The 19,770-nt window shown below is 52.9% G+C and overlaps 1 protein-coding gene across 2 annotated transcripts; it reads left to right on the forward strand.

Moving 5' to 3' along the window:
- The first annotated feature begins 945 nt into the window (after positions 1-945).
- Positions 946-15,622, forward strand: WNT4 (Wnt family member 4). 2 transcript variants are annotated; one of them, XM_014257225.2, is made up of 6 exons: positions 2,347-2,427; positions 2,888-3,120; positions 11,891-12,126; positions 14,098-14,229; positions 14,552-14,694; positions 14,875-15,616. In XM_014257225.2, exons 2-6 carry the CDS (start codon positions 2,993-2,995, stop codon positions 15,340-15,342), a joined length of 1,107 nt encoding a protein of 368 aa, XP_014112700.2. In that variant the 5' UTR covers positions 2,347-2,427; positions 2,888-2,992; the 3' UTR covers positions 15,343-15,616. The 2 variants fall into 2 exon arrangements, with proteins under 2 accessions (XP_005528339.1, XP_014112700.2); XM_005528282.3 differs by lacking the exons at positions 2,347-2,427; positions 2,888-3,120 and adding an exon at positions 946-1,086 and having other exon boundaries at positions 14,875-15,622.
- The last annotated feature ends 4,148 nt before the right edge of the window (positions 15,623-19,770 follow it).

Here is a 19,770-nt window from a genome sequence, read left to right on the forward strand (position 1 = left end):
CTGGGATCTTGGATTTCACACCAAGCAGGCAGCTCATGTTGCTCCTGGCTTTAAATTAAGTCATTTGTGCCCATATGGATAGACAGAGGCATGGTGGATGCAGAGATAGGGATCCCCACCACATCTCTTGGCCTCAGGGTGGGTAAGCCATGCTGTTAAGAGCTCTTGGGAATTCCCAGGAGTTGACTTTTCCAGAGGTGAATTTAAGCCTTGATATCTGGTGAAGCATCACCCTCCATCTGCATATTCTAGAGCCTGCCACCAGCCGCTGTGGCTGGCAGCTCTCCACGGGGCAGCCCTTGCTGAGATGCCAAGAGGGTTTGCAAACTCGTCCCCGTCCCGGCTCCAAACGCTGTTCTCCTGATAGAACCCCCAGAGAAATACCTCCAGACAGAACCCGCCCAGACCCCTCTCCTTAGCTGCGAATTTTCAAATGCGCTTTGGCATTTACAGCGAATCCTCAGAAACTGGAATCTGAGAAATCACTCCCCAAGGGGCGCTTGCTGAGGAAGGCAACCTGAGCGATGCACTCCAGACAGCGCCGGGACATCTCAGAGAGCCACCAGGAAATTACCCCAAAAACACCGAATGCGGAAACCCCCCGCCCCTCCCTTCTGCGAGGTTCCCCCGTCTCTCCCCGCACCCACCGAGCCACCCGGAGCAAGGCCGGGGGGAACCCGGCGGATTCCGGAGAAACTCCCGGTGCCCTCCCCGCCGCCGGCCCGCCCCGGGGGTGTCCCCGCCAGCGGGTCCCGCCCAGGGAGCGGCGGAGCCGGGGCGGCCCCCGGAGCTGCCTCCGCCCCCGGCCCGCCCCCGGCCCCGCCGCTCCATCCCGGGACGGGCCGGCCGCGCTGACAGTCGGGCTCAGCGGCCGCCGCGGGGGCATCAAGCGGGCAGCGCCCGCCGCCCCTGCCCGCGCCCACCTGCGGCTGCGGCTGCGGCTGCCCCGGGCGCGGGGCGGCGGGGGCGCTGCCGGCTCCGCGCAGTCTCACCCCGCCGGCCCTCCAGGATGAGCCCGGAGTATTCCCTGCGCTCCTTGCTGCTCATCATCCTCGCCACCTTCTCGGCCAACGCCAGCAACTGGCTGTGAGTAGCGGCGGGGGGCGAGAGGGGGGAAGGAGGACGCGCCGTCACTTGTTGGTAGCCGCGGGGGCGCGGAGCAGGTGCCGCGGGGTCGGGCAGCATCGGGGCGCGACCCCCGGCAGCGATGCTGCTCGGTCCCCAGCGGGGCATGGGGCTCCCGTGGCTGTGGAGCCGCTGGTCCCGCTGAGGGTCGCGGTCGTGGCGGGGGTGTAGCCCCCGTCCGCAGGCAGGTGGGCGGCGGGGGCTGCAGGGGATGCCGGCTCTCCCCAGCCGCTCAGCGGCGGTGTGTTATCGCGGCTGATGCGAGCGGGGCCGCTCAGCAAGCCCCTGTCCCATTTTTTTCTGTCCTTAAGTTATGAATCCGGATCACGCCGGGATCGCGGGTGGAGGTCGGGGCACGGGGTCGGAGCGGGGCCTGGGTGTTGGCGAGGGCCGGGGAAGGCTTCGGCAGAGCTGGGGCGGCCAAACGTGCTGGGCCCGGGGATCTGCAGCGAGCGGGGCTGCCCACGCCTCGGGCCCCCGTTCCCGGGAGGAGGACGGGTGTCGGGGGGCTGTTGCACGCCGCAGAGGAGCCCGATGACATCGGGAACCCGCTGAACAAACACTGAAATAATATGTAAGGTAAACAGGGGCGGAAATCGTTCTGGAAAATTCCTACGTGTTTGCCAAGGCGGTGGGACTACTTTCTGAAGAGGACACCCTCCCTTTCCCCCTCCCCGGGTCAGAGGGGATGGAACGTGACAGCACTTTGTCACCTAACTTTGAACGAAGGCATCGGTTCTTCCTAATAAATCCGCTTTGGTGGGAGATGGTGCTTCCCCTGCTCCCCGTGTTGCCGGCTGATGAGAACTCATTATTTCCCGTGCACGAACCCAGCACACCCGCTCTCCGGCCGGGAGCTTGGGCCGCCTCCATCTCACCTTCATGGATTTCTGTCGGCAGGGGCAGGTAAAGCACACGGGATAAGGAGTTCCCGGGGTTGTCAGCACGAAAGATCCCGGGTGTCGTGTACCTTTCCCAGCGCAGGTGCTCAGGTGGGCAGGACATCCCCCGCAAGCAAGGAGTCTCTGCATCCCGATACAGCTCCTGCCTTTAGGTTTAGACTCGCCGTGGGATGTGGGTGGTTTTTGGAGGATTCCTGGGGAAAAGCGCCAGGTCAGCAGCACCCTCTGAGTGTCCTGCCTGTGGGAAAAGGTGGCTGCCTGGGATGCGTTAGTGCTTAGTCCTTCTCCCCTCCTCCTTTGCCAGATGGAGCGACTTGCGTGCCACACGTCTCCAGCAACTGGTGGGTGGATCATAGCAGCTATCAAGGTGGTCTTTTAAGCTGTCATGCTTCTGGTGAAGGTATATTGGGAACTGTGGGAGTGTTTTTTCCTGCAGGAAGAAAGTCCTGCTGAGGAAGCTCTGTGAGATGATGGCAGAGCAGCTTCGGGACGGGCAGGGCGGAAAGTGGGGATTTCATGAGCGAGGTCAGCGAGCTGCCCCGCACGGATGGGCAGAGGTGGGAGTCCCCTCGGTGCCGGAGCCTCACACAGCTGGGCTAGGATTTGGGAGGCGAGGCGGAGGGGTGATTCTCCGCACTGCTCAGGGAGGGCTGTGTGCAGCCGTCCGTGCTGGCAGAGCAAGGGTGGGCGCGGGGGGCTCGGCAGCAGAGAGCGGAGGGCTCATTCCTGCCAACAGGGGAGGAAAAGCAGATACATTTCAGTGCGTTTCAAAGGAAGGGGGTCAGCTTTTTTTGATGTTGCAAATGTATCGTGATAAAAGGATCGTCCCCCGCTCAGTGCTTTTTATTCTTTGCCTTTAGGATTAAGACAATTCCCATTGTTTATCTTCTCACATCAGAAACAAAGGCTGCCGGAGGCAATAAACAGAGTTAGAAGGATCCCAGGAATTATCAGATATTCGAGGAATGAGTGTGCCTCGTATGTCTTCACGTGTGTGGGCTCGGCATGCTCGGCGTTATCCCAGGGCGCTGCCAGCTTGTGCCCAGCACACGGGACGGATCCAGCCTCGCCAGGCACATAGTTCTGCACAGAGGTGTGTGTGCACGGAATGGCAGTGAATGGTGAAGTTTGCTTTTCCAGAAACCTGCTGGATTAGTGATTAAGCTCAGTTGTGGGCTTTTTTTTTTTTGCTTTTTTTTTTCTCTCCCCCTAAAGCTCTAAAGCTTCTTTGGACCTGTACAGACTCGCATTCCCCCAGCGCTTTGGAGAGATGCCGCTCGCAGTGCTTTGAGCTAAGGGTTTCTGTGAGCCTGGCTTTGTGGGGAGAGCTCTTGTTCTGGCCATGCCATGGTGTCTGATGAGCTGCCCCATCCAGTGTAAAAAGGAGATGATACAGGGATCTCTCAAAGGGATCACTCTGCTACAGTGGCCGGAAGGGATTTCCCAAATCTTTTCATTAAACAAACCAAGCTACTTTCTCCCTGGTTAGGAAGCAAACCTCAGGTGTTTTTTCTCAGTGTCATGAGTTTGGCTTCTTGCTTATCCAGAAAGCCTCTGCTCTCCAAATCTGAAAGAGATGCTCTGTTCCCACTTATTGTGGAAGCCTCAGGCTTGCTCTTCCTTCTGCCTTTGGAGGCTCAGATTTGCCTCCTGCCTCTTCAGACAGAGGTTTGTAAATTAAATAAAGGGCTGTAGATAGAGCCTTTGACATTTTGCTGGCTGTGCACAGGAAGGTCCCTCTGTCTTGTGCTTTATCTCTGAAGGAGTCCAGTGCTTTATACAGGGGAAGCAGATGAGTTACTTTTCAAAGCAAATTGCACTTTGTAGACACTTTAACCCGCACGTGCAGTGATGTGGTTGAATTTGGAACCAAGGCCTCTTCTGCTCCAAACCCATCCTGATGCTGAGGATGTTTCAAAGAGACTTCTAGCCAAACAAGCATCCTTCCACAGCTGGCACAGGAGTGCCAGGCTCTGGTTTCAGTCCAGTTGTTTAGTTAGTTAGTTATTAATTTATTTACCTGTTTTGGAGAGAAGGAAGTCCACATGAAGAAGTGAAGTAGAAAATGTGCAAAGTGGGTTGTGGATGCAAACATCCACTAAATGCATGAGGCACTGGGGCCCGCTGCCTTGCTCTCTTGGCTTTCAGAGGATTTGAATGATGGGAGAACAGAAACAGAAAACATCAGATACAACAGGGTAAGGTCCTTTAGGAATGAGACCCCTGATTATCAAACTATCTGGGAATCATTACAGCCTCTCTCCATTTTCTTGCAGCTAAAACTGGCTCTGGAGGAGGCTGTCCATATGGACATGTTTGGTCTGAGATGTGGTTATGCCATTTTAGAGCAGGGTGTACCACCAGCAGCTCTGTCTACCCATTCTTTACAGGGATTTAAAATTTCCATCTGAGCTTGGGACTTGGCTTAAAGGGCCAGGAGCACAGATGGGCTTTTAAAACCTTAAAAAACAAAATTATTTTGAGTGCTCTGGGAAAGCTTGAAGACATTGTGAGGGTCCAAACAAACCTGGCTAAGCAGCTGCTCTCTAACCACTTTTGAGGGCTGGTGAGGAAGGGATAAAAGGAGTTTGGATTTCCCTGGCCTCCTTTCATCTGAACATCACAAGGTGCTTTACAAACAGGGGGTCCAATTCTCTGTGCCCATCTCTGCCAGCTTAGGAGAGGGGATGTTGCAAGAGCAGCCAAAATATTCATTTTGTTTGGGTCATTATGCAATGCAGAGGATTTGAGAGGAAGCATTCCTGGGTCCTGCATTTTCATCCTGCTGGTTTTAAACCAGCCTTTATTTTTTCCAGGTGAGTCCTCCACAGCTTTGATAGTGGGGAGAGATCACTTCACCTGGAGCCTGGCATAGTTTAATTTTGTACATTCCTTGCATTGTCATTGCAATGCTCCCATCTTCCACCTGGTGAGGAACTGGTCCAGCATTTTCCCTTCAGGTGCCGTGCTGCCCTGGCACAGCTTTGGCAGCTGCAGCTGGCTCTAACACAGAGCTGTTCCTGCCAAGCTCTGCTCCCCTCTCTGTGCTCCTGCTTTTTGCCCTGAGGACAGCGTCAGGAAGGTTCCCAGGTCACATCTGTCCCAGCAGCAGGATGGTAGCTTGCAGCATTTTGGGTTTGATGAGGAATTTCCTTACTTTGAGGGGTGCTTTGGGTTGGATGAGAGGCTCTTCACTTCTGGGATGCTCAGGGCTCCTTTGCATTGCTCTGGGGATCCTGTCAGATCCACAAGGTCGGTGCATGACCCCATGGAACCCGTTCCCAAGGCTGTGAGGTGGGAAATCGAAACTGCTGGAAATATATTTGAAATTTTATTTATTTGTAGGTCTTCTGACAATACTGGCTGATTTTAGCTCAGTGATGAAAATGGACTGGTGGTGGGTTGCACCCTGCAGGTTGCACCCAGTGGTCCTGGACTTTCCAAACAAGTCTGGCGTGTCTCTGAGGACAACTGTCCTTCAGGGCTGTGTTTGCCAGGGTGTAGGAGGGCCCCTCTAGCTCCTCACTGGTGATGGGCATTTCTGTCCTTTCCTAAGAAAGCCTCAAGTAAAATTATACCCCTGTTTTTCACAGCAGAACCTAACTCTAGGGAGGATGGACAGGAGGGAGATAAAACCACCCTGCACACCAGGCTGTGAAGAACTGGATAAGCTCCCAATATGAGCAACAGCAAGAGGCAGGTTTCTTTTTTGCAATGGCTTGATGTGACTCCATGAATCAGAAATGGACTTTTGCATTAAAGCAAAAAAGTGTTTATGTTGCTCTGGTGAGAGCTACTGTCTGCTTGATTAATTCTTCCTCACAGATGTAGAGAAATGCATTACAGCCACTTTCTTAAAATGATGAAATTGCTGAGCAATCCTGGAATTTAACAGTTTCTAGGAGATTCTTCTGTATTTCCTCACGAGTGCAATGGCACTGGCTCTTACAATAGCTGGTGTTTTTTTTCTTAAAGCTTTGAAAGCCTTGTGAATCCACAAAACTTGCAGTCATCCAAGGCTGCTTGAATGGTAGACTGTGCAGGTAACCTCAGCCTTGCCCACCTGGGGCTGTGTGTCCCCAACACCTGTGGGTGACCCCTGGCAGCATCCTCCAGGCTCTCTCAGAGCTGCTGCCATGGGCTGTTGCACTTCACAGCCAGGAAGGATCTGCATTGCAGGATCTGGCTGGCTCAGCACAACCAGAGCCAGTATTGTGCTTTCATGAAATTACTTGGGGAAAAGTAATTGAGTCTCTTGGCCAATGGAGAGCAGCTTGGGGTCTGTTGAAAGTTGGGTGAGATCAAACTAATCCTGTAGAAGGCTTTTTTTTTTTGCCCTGTATTTGCAAATTCTGATCAAAACTTAAAGCTCATCAGATTTTCTGCAACCAAGTCTAGCCTGAAGCACTGCAGGAGTTGGCCTGCACTTGCCTCCTCTTGCAACAAGGCCAAGGTGTTGTACCTGAATCCTGGAGTAGCTTCTGTTGGCTTATAAAGGAAGTAAAGGGAGTTTCCTACACATTCAAAGCAGATTTCCAAAACAGATGCTGTTCAGGCTCTTCCCAGCTTCCATCCTGCTCTTCCCCACTACAAATTGGAGATTTTGCCCTCACATGCTCAGAAAAAGAAATGCAGCACTGGCTCAGGACCAGCAGCTGTCCCCAAAGACTTGTGATGGGAGAGGCAAGGCACCACCAGGGGCTGGGGCATGGGTGTTTGCTGGGGGCACACGGTGTTAAATGCAGGGTCCAAGGGATGGGGGACAGGATTGGAAGTGCAGGTTCACCCTTGAGCTGAGGGGTGGAGGTGTAGGCACAGCTCTGCCTCCTCCTGGGTGACTCTTTTGGCAGCTGTTAACTGGAGCTGAAGAATAGGTGTGAAAAGCAGGTTTCAGCCAAGAGATGGTGGCCTGGCTGTGACAGGAGGGGCTGAGGCACACAGCTGTATTTCTTTCCAAGAAGGAGACCAGCCAGCTTCTCAGATGATGACCTGTAAATCAGAGTTTACACTTAGAAAGGCAGGATGTCTAATCCCAGGAGGGGATGCCTGGTCCCTGGGAGGGCCAGGTCTGCTACAGAGCCAGCAGCTGGACAAGGGCAACCTTGCAGGTGTTCCACAGATCCTGACAGGAACATGCCCAAGCTGGCAGGCTTGAGGAACCATGGATGTGGTGTGCCCTAGCAGGCTGGTGCTGTTGGCACCGGGAGACTGGCACTAAGCCCAATGTGGGACACCATGAGAAATCTTGGGAGCTCTCTGGAGCATCATCTGGCCTGCCAGACTGAGACATCTTTCTGTGGCTTCACGCTCCCTGCTTGGTAGGAGAAAGCAACAAAGCAAAGACTAAACAGTCAGAACCTCTCCCTGCATGGATCTATCTGTGGAGACAGATGCATGCAGGGATGCACGGGGTTTTTCCATGGATTTTTCACATTCTAAACAAACCTTTGGTTCTTCCCTAGAAGAAACTTGCCTGCATGAGCAGTCACAATCCTTAGGAGAATCCTGAGTCACTGCTGACTGTCCCTGCAGCCTCAGGAGGCACAGAGATGTGCTTGCTGAGCCCTCCACAAGCAGGGGGGTGTTTGATACCTCTCAGACAGGAGCAGAGCTGAATCATCTTCACAGTTTAAGGCTTGGACAAGCCTTTTGTGGCCTTGGCCACTCAACCTTGTGGGAAGGTTGAGTATTTGCTGAGCAGGGTGAAGCTTCTGAGCCTGATTTCAGAACATCTGAAATTGAGTGGTTTATCAGGGATGCCACTGGCTGGGTCTGAGAGTTCTCATCTTCAGGAAAATATTCCCAAAATGAGACAATACAAAGAGTTCCCACTTGAAACTCATTTGTTTGAAATAAAAGAAACACCAGAGGTCTCTGCTTTCCCCAAGGTATCTTCTCTGACCCACCTCAATTGAGTATTTGTCAGTGACTGAAATTTCTATGCCTTTCCATGGCAGGGAATCTTCCCTCTCCTCTTGGCTCTATCTGCCAGATGCTGTGGCTCTTTCAATGTCTCCTAGTCAATTATTCTTCCTAATGAATGTACTATCATAATTTTTATTTAAGCAGGGCTTTCTGACATCCCCCACCTTTCCAAAGCTCCCTGGATTTGTGATTTACTTATTTGCCATCTTGCAGAGTGCATCTGCTGCAGCTGCTTAAATTATGGGGCTTCATTCCTGATCTCAGTACTTCAGATGGGAAAAGAGGAAGGACTTTCTGACAGTTTCCTCCTAAATCAATGACTCCTAAGAGGGAGTCTGTTCTGCAAGTGACTTGCCTGGATTTAGAGGCAGGAGAAAATAAACATACAAGGCCATGATGAAGCAAGAAGACAAAACTTGAAAAAATTGTGTGGGCAGCAGCTCCCCTCTTGAAACATTCTTTGCCCAGTCTTGGAAAAGGAAGAAAATACACCATTGTTTGGGTTTGTTTTCCACAAGCAGGGCTGTTTTGAGGCTGCATGTGAGACTTAAATTATAATCTGGAGCTCTGCATAGCAATTGAGATGTGATGTCATGATAGAGATCTGCATTGAGACTTTGCAGAGGACAGGAGCTGTTTGTTGTGTTCATCCTGCTGTGCCTGTCTAGCTCTCTGTGCAGGTAGACAAAGGCTTTGGCTGTGGATTTTACCACTTCAGCCCAGGGAAACAAAGTTTGGAGCAAAGTTCGTGTTAAGGACCAGGCAAAGTGCTAGAGCCAGGTTTCCATGGGGACCGTGGGATGCTGCAGATGGGTTTGGTTCCTGACAGCCCTGGTGCTCCACAGCCCTGAGAAACATGAGATGGAAGCATCTCTGAGTGCTGATGAGGGCAGAGCCTGTTCCCCAGCTCTTACCTCACTCTTCATCTGCCCCAGAGAGGGGAAGGGGATAAGATGTTCCCACCTGGTGCTCCTGAATGTGCTGTGATGAGATGCCATGTGAGAACCTCAAAGCTGAGCTCCTTCAGCAAAGGTCTCTCCTTAAATCCTTGCCTCAACCTCTGGGTCCTGAACCAGGAATCAAAGATGGGAGCTTCCTCCCTGATCAAAACCATGTCTTTTGGAAAGCAGTGATGGTTCTCCTGGACCAGTAACAAGCTGGGAGCACGATGGGGCTGCAGCATTTTAGGCACAGTTGCCTCCACCTCCATAGAGGGGCTGGCAAACACAGGCTGAGGAGGGGTGGATAGGACACAGGACCTGTCAGAGGGGAGAGAGGCCAGAGCACTGTTCTGGATAGTTTCATCTTATTTGTCTGCCTTGCAAAACAAATTACCAAACCTGTTCTTGGAGAGCTGTACCTATCTTTGAAGCATCCTTGGCCTTTGTTTTATCATCCCAAACAGCATTAAATGTGACTTGGGAAGGCACCTTATCAGGTGCATCTCCTTGGAAAAGCCTGAAAGGCTCTTGTCACCCTTTCCTTCATTTGTGTTTTGAATTTATTACTCCATATTGCCCAGAGAATCTCAAGCTGGGAAATGTATTAGAAAAGGAGATGATGCCACATCCTGAGCAGAGCTGATAATAATGTGGGTGCTACATCTGTGTCACAGAACTCTTCTGCCAGTGTTTCCTTCTGCACTCAAAGCAGGCACTGACTCATCTGTAGGACCAGTCTCATGGCCTGGCATGATAAATGCTGCTGCAGTTGCAGAGGGGGAAGCCAAATCAGCTCAAGGGCATGGTACTGGTTGGTATTCTGATTTTCTTGGCTTCCAGGCTCAAAGCTGATCAATAACCCACACTGTCTTGAGCTGGATCTTAGCACTCTGCTGTGTGTCATCTTCCCCATGCCCAAACTGGAATGATGGCTGCACCTGGGAGGAGACAGCTGTAACAGGCATTCAGCATCCTCAAAGCTCCCAGAGTTTGGTGCCTTCACCCCCAGGTCAGCCAAGTGCAGGGAGATGTGAGAACAGCAGCTGTTGCACTCCGTGTCTGGGACTGCAGGGTTGGGGACACCCACTGCCTGGTGTGGGGAGCAGCAGAAAGGTGACAGTCCTGAGTTTGGCCACAGTGGGTTTTTCAAGCCACCAGTGTGCATCAGATTCTGTCTTCTGCAAACAGGGCTGTCCCTTGGAGGAGCAGGAAGCCTTGGGCAAAGATGATTTGTTGGTGTAAAGGTTCTAACAGCACTTGGCTCTGAAAGCCCAGCAGCCTGCTGTTTGCTGCTGTCAGAGAAGCATTGCCTCCATGATCACACACAGGGAAAACTGAATACTTTTGACATCTCGCCATGCAGACTCCCCACGGACACCATGAGCCAAGACAGCTTTATCCCTGGCTCCCACGGCCCGCCCCCCAGTTGTGAGCATGAAACCAAACTGGTGAATAATTCTGCTGATGCACAGAAGAGAAAATCCTGTTCTCTCCTCCTGGGGCTGACTGGCAGGGTTAATGGGAGGAAGAGGCTGTGACAACTTGATTTTGTGGCTGAAGTCAGCAGATCTGGCTCCTGGGACACATGGGAACAGGCAGGGAGCAGGAGCCACTTTTGCACAGTCACTTCTCGGAGACAAGCAGGGCTTCAAAAGAAAAATCCTTAGCAGGATGTTGCAACTTGGGAGGGGGAGTTAAAAAAACAGGCAAACAAAAAACCCACAAGTTCTGTAGGGCTGGGAAATGCAGAGTCAATGAATGAAGTTTCCAAAAAGCTCAGTACTTGTGTCTCTTGGTGCAGACAAGGTAACAGCATGAGACAATGCTGGCAATTCCCAAAGATGCTAAAGCTCAGTGTGGTTACTGGATGGGTGCAGGTGTGTGTTACAGGACCCTCCATGTCCACACCAGGTCAGAGCTCCATGGCAGTGTCCTCTGAAGTTGCTACCAGCTGCCACAGGAAGGAGGGAGTCTCATGTACACACCTGCCAACACAGTCACTTATAGTTGTAGAGGATATTGGATTATCACACAGCCTTGTTGGAAAATCTGACTGGGTCTATCTTGAGCTCCTTCTGTGATCCAGAAGTTGGAGCAGGAGGATGGAACTGGGAAATGGGCAAGCATGAACACCATGCCCACAACATAGCAAGGGGTGGGAGGTTGATTTACTGGGCTGTGCAGCAGGGACCACCATGCCCACACACTGGACAAGGAAATGCTGAGAGCTTTTGAGGTGCTTGCTCCCTCATTCTCCTAATGCTGACACCAAGAGCAGCTCTGTGGCTCTTTCTGCTGAGGATCATGCTGTGGAAAGCAGTACACATGGTCCCCTCCACACATGGCCAGTCTTTTCCAGATCAGCAAAGACCTCATGGCCCTAGTCACAAGCTGGGCTGCTGGAGGATGTGCCCAGCCTGTGCAATTTTACCCTGGCAGGCTCCTGAATCTGTTTCAAACCCTGCTTGAATCCCAAGTGACAGGAAACCTGGCAGCTCCCAGAGGCCATCCCTGCCTGCTGGGATCTGGGGCAGCTAAAAGCAGCCTCCAGGAGGGAAGTGGTTTGGAGGGCAGTGTTTGCTGGTGATGAGCACACAGCCACGCTGTGGGATCACTGTGGCAGATGGAGCTGGCAGCCAAGTGCCTGTCCTGCTTGTTTTGGCTGACTTCAGAGACCTCTGGCTTTTCCTAGTAGCACTTGGATATGCCGATACTCAGGAGACCTGACCAGGCACATTCACACAGCGCTGAAAATATCTTCCTTGCAGGCAACAGAGGCAAAGGGGAGCCAACAGCTGGACTCCCCAAGAGACAGGGATAGGCTGCAGAGGGATGGTTGTTTCGCTTGGGCTTGTTCTCTGTCAGCCAAAAATGCATCCTGCAGAGCCACTGCTGTGGCACATTTAAAGGTGACCCCAGATGGGCAGCAGGTCTCAGCTACAGAGGGGCTAAGAGGTTCCTCCAGCCTCCTAACCCTTTGTGCTGGTGTCGTGGCAGGTACCTGGCAAAGCTGTCTTCAGTGGGGAGCATCTCCGAGGAGGAGACCTGTGAGAAGCTGAAGGGCTTGATCCAGCGCCAGGTGCAGATGTGCAAGAGGAACCTGGAGGTGATGGACTCAGTGAGGCGTGGAGCCCAGCTGGCCATCGAGGAGTGCCAGTACCAGTTCCGCAACCGCCGCTGGAACTGCTCCACGCTGGACACCCTGCCTGTCTTTGGCAAGGTGGTGACACAAGGTGAGCTGGAAGGATGTGTGCCTGGGGTGATGCTGCTGGCTGTAAAAGCGGTCTGGTGGGCTGCAAGTGGGATTTTGTCTCCTTGCCCCTGAGCTGGTGGCTGGGGAGGGTCAGGAACGGCCCAGCCAGTGCTGGATCTTGGTGTGGATGGGTTCCTGTGCACCTCAGCAGGGCTCATTCACTGTGCTGGGTACAGCATATCCAGACTCCTGCTGCTCCTCAGCTCCCCTGAACCTTTTTCACACCCATTGACAAGGACATGCCAAGTTTGAACAAAGGTGCTGAAGTCACCCTGTGGTCTCTTCCCCACCAAACCCAGGAGCTGTACTCCATAAAGCCATGGGTGCCTTTACTCAGTCTCTTTCTGGGCAGTGCTGAAGCAGTGGCTGCTGCCAGGCTGGCACGTGGCCACTCTTGAGCTGAGCATCAATGGGGGCACCATCAGGAGGATGGCTCAGTGCTGCCTGGCATGGGAAGGACATGTGGCAGCATCACTGCCTGTTACCAGCCTTCAGGGCTGGGTATGGCCAGCCCCCAGCCCCTCTGATCCCAGCTGCACCCTGACTTCCCAGAAGCACAGGATCAATCAAACCAGAGCACTGGAGTGAGGATACAGAAGGGAAAACCCCTCTGCAACCCCTTAAGATCACTGAAGCATCCCTTGCCTCTCCTCAGGTGCTGTCTCTGAGACACTGTCTCACCTCCCATCCCAGGACCCCTAGACCAAAGCATCCCCCTGGCTCCTTATTTGACTTTCCTCCCCTCAATGCAGGGGTGAAGATTTCTTGTGAAGGTTCAGGGACTGGAAATACCAGAAATACCAGAAACTAAAAGTCGTCTCTTTTTAGGCAGCCACAGCACAAACCGACCAACATGATCCTACTATTAACCTCGATTAACTTGGAGGCGGTTCAGTCCCCACACTGGCTGGGTCCTCCCCAGCCACTGCCAGCTGGGCCACCAAAGTCTGGGATGCGACCACCAAAGTAGCTGCCCTCTCTCTGACCGGCAAGCTGAGTGATGCCTGCTCACAAGCCATCCCCCCTGTGTCCCAAGCATGGGACCACCCCAAATACCTGCCCTCCTTGCTCAGAAATGAGGGTTTGTGTCCTCAACCAGCCTCGGAGGATAGTGGGGGGTTTGTGTGTTGCTAAAGCTGATCCCTGCCACTGCTACTCTGTGTGTTCACACCCAGGGATGCTCCCAGCTTCCCAAACAGGCTTTTCTCAACCATGTGGCACCACACAGAGCTGGGACTGCACTGCACCCTGGATGTCAATCAGTGGGGTTGGGTGAGGTGCTTTGGAAGCAGAACAGCATTTTGCAGGGTAGTTTGTGAGGCACTGCAAGCTACAGGACCCTGTGAAAGAGGCTGGCAAGGATCTGCAGGGAATGTTCCTGGATGGGGAAAGCAGACAGCTATTTTGGATGCAGGAAAGATTTCATGGCAAGACAGTCTTCCATATAAGCTCTGGAGAGCTCTGCCCACATTGGCAGTGCAGGCTCTGTCTTTCCTTTTGCCAGGTTTTATCACTCAGCCATGTTTTTAGTGTTGTGGGGCAGTTCCCAGCTTCTTCACTATCGCAAGAATGGGCCCTCACTTCTGCAAAACATCTCCCAGCACCCAGGGGTCTCTGATGAGCCAGGTCCAGGCTTGGCACTAAGCAAAGAGCATCCCTGGGGGTGGGGACAGGGAGGGTCCTGCGTGTGCTGATTCATCTTAGGAGGAAGTGACAGAGCAAAAAGCTTGGCCTGATAGCTCTGTATAGCGTGCTTTGCCAAGAGCTGTCTTTCAGACCAGCTTTTCAGGGGGGTTGATATGCCACACCAATGTTAAGAGTGGAGAGGAGAAGAGACACATGTGGCAGTCCACCAAGGGCCTTTGGCCACCGGGCTGCACTGCCTGCAGACCTCCCTCTCGTGTTGCCTCGGGCTTGCTGCCCTTTCCCACCATGGTCTGTGCCATTGCAGGGACGCGGGAGGCAGCGTTCGTCTATGCCATCTCTTCGGCAGGGGTGGCCTTCGCCGTGACCCGCGCCTGCAGCAGCGGCGAGCTGGACAAGTGCGGATGTGACCGCACGGTGCAGGGGGGCAGCCCGCAGGGTGAGTGTCTGAACAGCTGCCTGGGGATGCAAAGTAGCCAAAATACCTGCAATTCAAAGCCACTCTCTGGAGCCATGCAGAAAGGAGGGGAAAGTTTAAAAAAATGAAACTCTGGCTAGTCCACGTGACTGTCCATCACCCACAGGACAGAAAGCATCTTGTCCGTGTGTCCCCCAGGGCCACACTCCCTGGCTTTGCTGTTCCCAGACTAGAAGGCAGCAAGACAGAGAGGGGACAGGCCAGCTGGATTTTAGGAAGAGCAGGGCTAGAGAGTGGCACTACAGGGTGGCAGTACCTGTCTCATCTGTGCTCTCTGCCTCAGGCTTCCAGTGGTCGGGCTGCTCCGATAACATCGCCTACGGCGTGGCCTTCTCGCAGTCCTTCGTCGACATCCGTGAGAGGAGCAAAGGGGCCTCTTCCAACAGAGCGTTAATGAACCTCCACAACAACGAGGCAGGGAGGAAGGTAACGGCAAGGAGGAAACCTTGGTAGCTGGTGCTGCTCTGCAGCATCCCAGCTGGGCTCTGCAGCCACAGCTTGAGCCACTTGGGCTTTTTTTAATCCCATACCCACCCAGCAGTGTTTTCTGTGTCCATCCCTCGCTGACCATCCATCCCATCGTGTTCCTTGTGTGTGTTCCTGCAGGCCATCCTGAACAACATGCGGGTGGAGTGTAAGTGTCACGGTGTGTCAGGCTCGTGCGAGTTCAAGACGTGCTGGAAAGCCATGCCCCCCTTCCGCAAAGTGGGCAACGTCCTGAAGGAGAAATTCGACGGTGCCACGGAGGTCGAACAGAGCGAGATTGGATCCACCAAAGTGCTGGTGCCCAAAAACTCCCAGTTCAAGCCACACACAGACGAGGACCTCGTCTATCTAGACTCCAGTCCTGACTTCTGTGACCACGACCTCAAGAATGGGGTCCTGGGCACCAGTGGGCGGCAGTGCAACAAGACCTCCAAGGCCATCGACGGCTGCGAGCTGATGTGCTGCGGCCGTGGCTTTCACACGGACGAAGTGGAGGTTGTGGAAAGGTGCAGCTGCAAATTCCACTGGTGCTGCTCCGTCAAGTGCAAACCCTGCCATCGGGTGGTGGAGATCCACACGTGCCGGTGATGCACGCGGGGAGAGCACCCACCTGTACCCTCTTCAACTGACCCTGCTTCTCCCTTGCCCCACAGCCAGGACTGAGGAAGTGACCCAGATGCTGCAGGGAGAGCACAGCTCTTTACAGAGACAGAACCACAGAGAAAAACAGATTTTAAAGAAAAAAATATTTAAAGTTTAAAAAAACTGATCATTGTTGGCTTTTTTTTATTTTGTTTTGTCTGCTTTGCTGTATTTATTGCTGAAGCCAGAGCCCCTTTGCTCTCTGGTTGTCTGGGGACCTGTGTGATGCCAGCTCCTGTCGGATGGGCTCCTGCTGCTTTTGGAGTGCTGCAGACAAGAAGTGTTTAAGGCAAGGGTAGTGCAGCATTTGAAATATTCCATTGCAGTTATTTTTGTTTGTTTAAAGGCATGTGCTGAGCATCCTGGAGCACCGCTGCCCTGGCTAAGCCTCAGGAAGGGAAGGAGCGCAGCCAGCCTGTGCAGCCAGTGCATGGCAAGGGACAGGCAGGTGGTGACAGGGTGGCACTGTCCCCCAAGGGTTAACTTCCATGTGGAGCCCAGCCAGGGTGATCAGCTTATGAGAGCAGTGTGAGACACTCTTACACCTCTTTGCTGTGGGATGCTCAAAGGCCTTCTGGGCAATGGATGGATTTTGGAGCAGCTCCAGTGCCTGCTCTGATTTACAGAAGCTCCTCAGTGGCTGCCTAGGGCGTGATGCTCCCACCATGCTCCCTTTCTCCCAATCTCTTCTCCAGGACCTGGTTCCACTGGAGACAGTGAAAGGCAGTGATACCTGCAATCCACTGACTCTTAATGGAGCTGGGAGCTGATGGGAGAAAAACCAAGTTGATTTCTTCTCCTCTGTCCCATAATTGCCCCCACCTTGAATACATCCCACAACAGGTCTCCTCTTTCTCCTCCACATTCACCTCACTCAGGGAGGCACTGGGGGACAGTCCCTATCCTGCTGAGAAAAGCAAAAATATTAAATGGAGCAATTGCTGGGGGTGGAGGAATGCTGGTGCTCTGCTGCTATTGCTGTCACACCCTTAGGAAGGCACAAGAGAAAGACTCAGCCAGAGGGATGCTGCCATGTGTGCTCTGGCCACACAGATTTAGTGCAGCAGGGCCCCAGCTGTCCCGTCCTGCTCCCTGGGACACTGCCACGAGGATAAGGCGCTGTCCTGCCTGTGCTGGCTTCCCTCTGCCTAGGACTGGGTTAGTGCAGAGCCCTTGCTGTTGGGCTGCAGTACAAAATATTTGAAGAACTAATAAGCAGAGGGGCACTGTGAGGGAAGGTGGAAAGTGAAAACCAGTTCCTCTCTCCCTCACCCACTGGTCTATGAGTCAAGAAGTAAAAGGGAAGCAGAGAAAAACCTCAAAATGGAACCTCAAGCCAACAGGTGAGGAGTCAGCATTGCCAAGCTCTCCTGTGTAGGAGGGAGCTCCCTGCATGGTCCAGGAAAGCCTAGAGCTGAAGGAGGGGGTCCCTGCAAAACCTGCAGTCTTGTTCTTCCTTGAGAGGTGAAAGGCTGGGGGAATGCACAGGCCTATGTGAAATGCCATCTGTGCCACGGCAGTGATGGGCTGGGGGAGAGCCTGTGGTCACTGGAAGGTCTCCAGACACCATCTGCTGCCAACTGACTTGAAGCAGTGCAGGGTGAGGGAGGCTTGCATTAGGGCAACCCCCAGCACAGCCCAGCTGCCTCCCCCTCCTGCCTGCCCAGCACCAGTTCCAATAAACCTCCAGCAAAATGGTCCAGATGGTGGGAAGGGACACCCTAGGTGGGTCCTGAGGTGGAGCACTGTGGGTTGATCCATGTCAGTGCAAACCAGAGATCTCCTCACCAGAGCAAGGTTTGCCTCTCTCAGTTGGCCAAGGGTGCAGCATTAAATCCCCAGGGAGGGGGGAAATCTAAGCTGTGCCTCCCCTGGTTCCATCTCTTCAGCCCCCCAAGGCTGCAAATCCTCAAATACCTTAGAGACAGCTCTTCCCTTCCCAGCTCATGCAGAGGTCACAGACCTCAGGCCATTGGCCAAATCTTCTGCTCCTTGTCCATTTAGGATGAGGGCCAAAGCTGAACAAGACAATCTGAATCAGCATGGAGATAATCTCTGCACATGGGATTTTTTCAGGCTGCAATGAAAGCTAAGCCCTGCAAATGCCACCCAGGGATAGTTTGTCTCAGCAGCACTCTGGCTCTTCTTACAACTTAAGTTTCAACACCAGAGCGGGGTTTAGAAATGCATTTTCATATTTACTTTGTCTATTAAATAATGGGTTTGTGCTGAACAAGCCATGGGGTTTTCCTGTCCTGAAATCAGCTCCACTGGGCTGTGTAAAACCATAATGTGCTGCAAACATCTCGTGCATGGTGGTCTCCTCCCAGGAGTCCTTAGCTGGGAAGAGAGGTGCCCACATGGTGCCTCCTGGCAATGCAAGGAGACACTAAAGCTCTCTTTGTCCCTCCTCCAGTCTCTCTGCAGGAGATGCTGATGTTTGGACCACAGGTGGCATCCCTGCTTTCCCACCAGTGGAAACACAGCTTGCTTCTGCCTTAACCACTCGACACACCACTGGCTTAAGAGGCAACTTCTTTTAGATTTCAGTAAGTCTGTGACTTCCTCCTGTGGAGAGGGCATCCATATCCACCTGATTAGAACAGAGCTCCCCTGCCCTGCCCACAGCCAAGGAGCCCCAGCTACCTTGTGTGCTGCTGGAAGCCTCCTGCCATGGGCTCAAGGTGTGTCTGAGCTGGGAGGGGGCAAGAACTGTCCACAGATGCCAAATCAGGGACCTGCTGCCTTCTGCCTCCATCCCTGTGCTGCAGGGTTTGGAGGGGATGCAGTGCCCAATAGCCAGGTATGCTCCAAGCTGCCCACAGAAAGTGCATTTTTCTTGTTCCTTCTCCTTCCCCTTAGCCAGGAGCATTGGCTGCATCCTCTTCACACTGTTCCCTACAGTCTGGAGCTTCTTGCTTCAGCAGGGGTTGCTGCTGGCTCTGCTTTGTCTCCTTTCTTTAGCTGTAGCTCTCCATTTGTGTGCTCTCCTTTTCATACCAGTGTCTTCTCATTTTCAAACCAGTGTCTTCTCTCCCTTTGGCCTCTGTGCTGGCAGAGCTTAAGGGATATTTTGTTAAGTTTTATTTGTTGCAGAAAGAGGATGGTAGGATGGGAGAAAATTATGCCTGAGCCTCCCAAAAACCCTTACTTCCAACAGCTCCTCTCTTCCCCTGGTGGATCCCACTCCTCCAGCACTTCTTTTCCCCATTCCAGCTTCAGCCTCAGGTAAGGAATTGTCTCCAGTGAAAAAAAAGATGCTTCACTCTTCTCCTGAAACAAGGTTTAGGGAGACACTGGCTTCTCTGTGATCATAGAGAGAGCAAGATATTTGTGTTCTCCTCTTCCAATGCCCTCCTCCTATTCCACCTGTCCCCTGCATCCCACACACATCAGACCACATCACACTGTGTCTCTCCCCACCACTGCATCCTGCCACATGCTCAGCCCCATTCCAGCCCCACAGGCCCAGCACGAGGTCCTCATCCTCAGTCCCCCAACATCTCCTTAGTAAGCTCATCCCTCCTCTGAGAACTCACAGGCTGACATCTCCACCCAGCCTCTCCCCCTCATAAACCTTCCTGGATGTCCCACTGCCAACTCGAGATCACCACAGCAAAAACAGGACATTACCTCCAAGTCCTCCCCACCCTGCTCCAAAGGGTAAATTCAGGATTTTTTTCCCATTCCCCAAACTCCCAGCTTTACTACCATGTTTTGCTTCTTCTGTTTTCTTCCTTTTCTACTGGAAAAACACATCTAGGTGTCAGGTACCTTCAGCCTCAGCTATTCCAAGCTCTGGGCTTCACATTTCCCAGCTCTCCATCCCAGATCCAGTCCAAGGCCAGCACAGCCAAGCACATGGGCAGAGCTGGTATTTCTCTCCAGCTGTTTTGACCACATCACCCTCATGCCCTTTTCTGGCCAAGGACACTTCCATCACTTCCAACTATCTCATTCTCCCTCCCTGGGCAAGTTCAGCCTCACCCTCCTTGCAAAGCAATTAAATCACTGTGGGTGACATTAATGATGCTGATGGAGCATAAGTTAGCACTCACATCCTTTCCCTCCCTCACACACCATCAGTGAACATTACAGCAAATCCCTTTGCATATTCCTTCAGCAATGAGCACAGTAATTCTTCTGCATCTCTGTCTCTCCCTTTATCCACATAATTTTACCAGCTGGCTGTAGGGAAGCAAGGTGATGGAGACAGCAGGAGAGAAGTGTCTAGGACCACCAAAGAGATACTTCAAGGACAGAATGATGTCTCACTGCATGGGCAGGTAAAGAAGAGGATCAGTCCTCCTCAGAGTTGTCACACCACACACACCATGCCACCCAAAACTGGGCATGACAGGCCTCACATCAGCC

The sequence above is a fragment of the Pseudopodoces humilis genome, chromosome 24 (assembly GCF_049639895.1).
Source record: "Pseudopodoces humilis isolate 2021_Gansu_Grassland_sample_001 chromosome 24, ASM4963989v1, whole genome shotgun sequence".
Classification (NCBI taxonomy): domain Eukaryota; kingdom Metazoa; phylum Chordata; class Aves; order Passeriformes; family Paridae; genus Pseudopodoces; species Pseudopodoces humilis.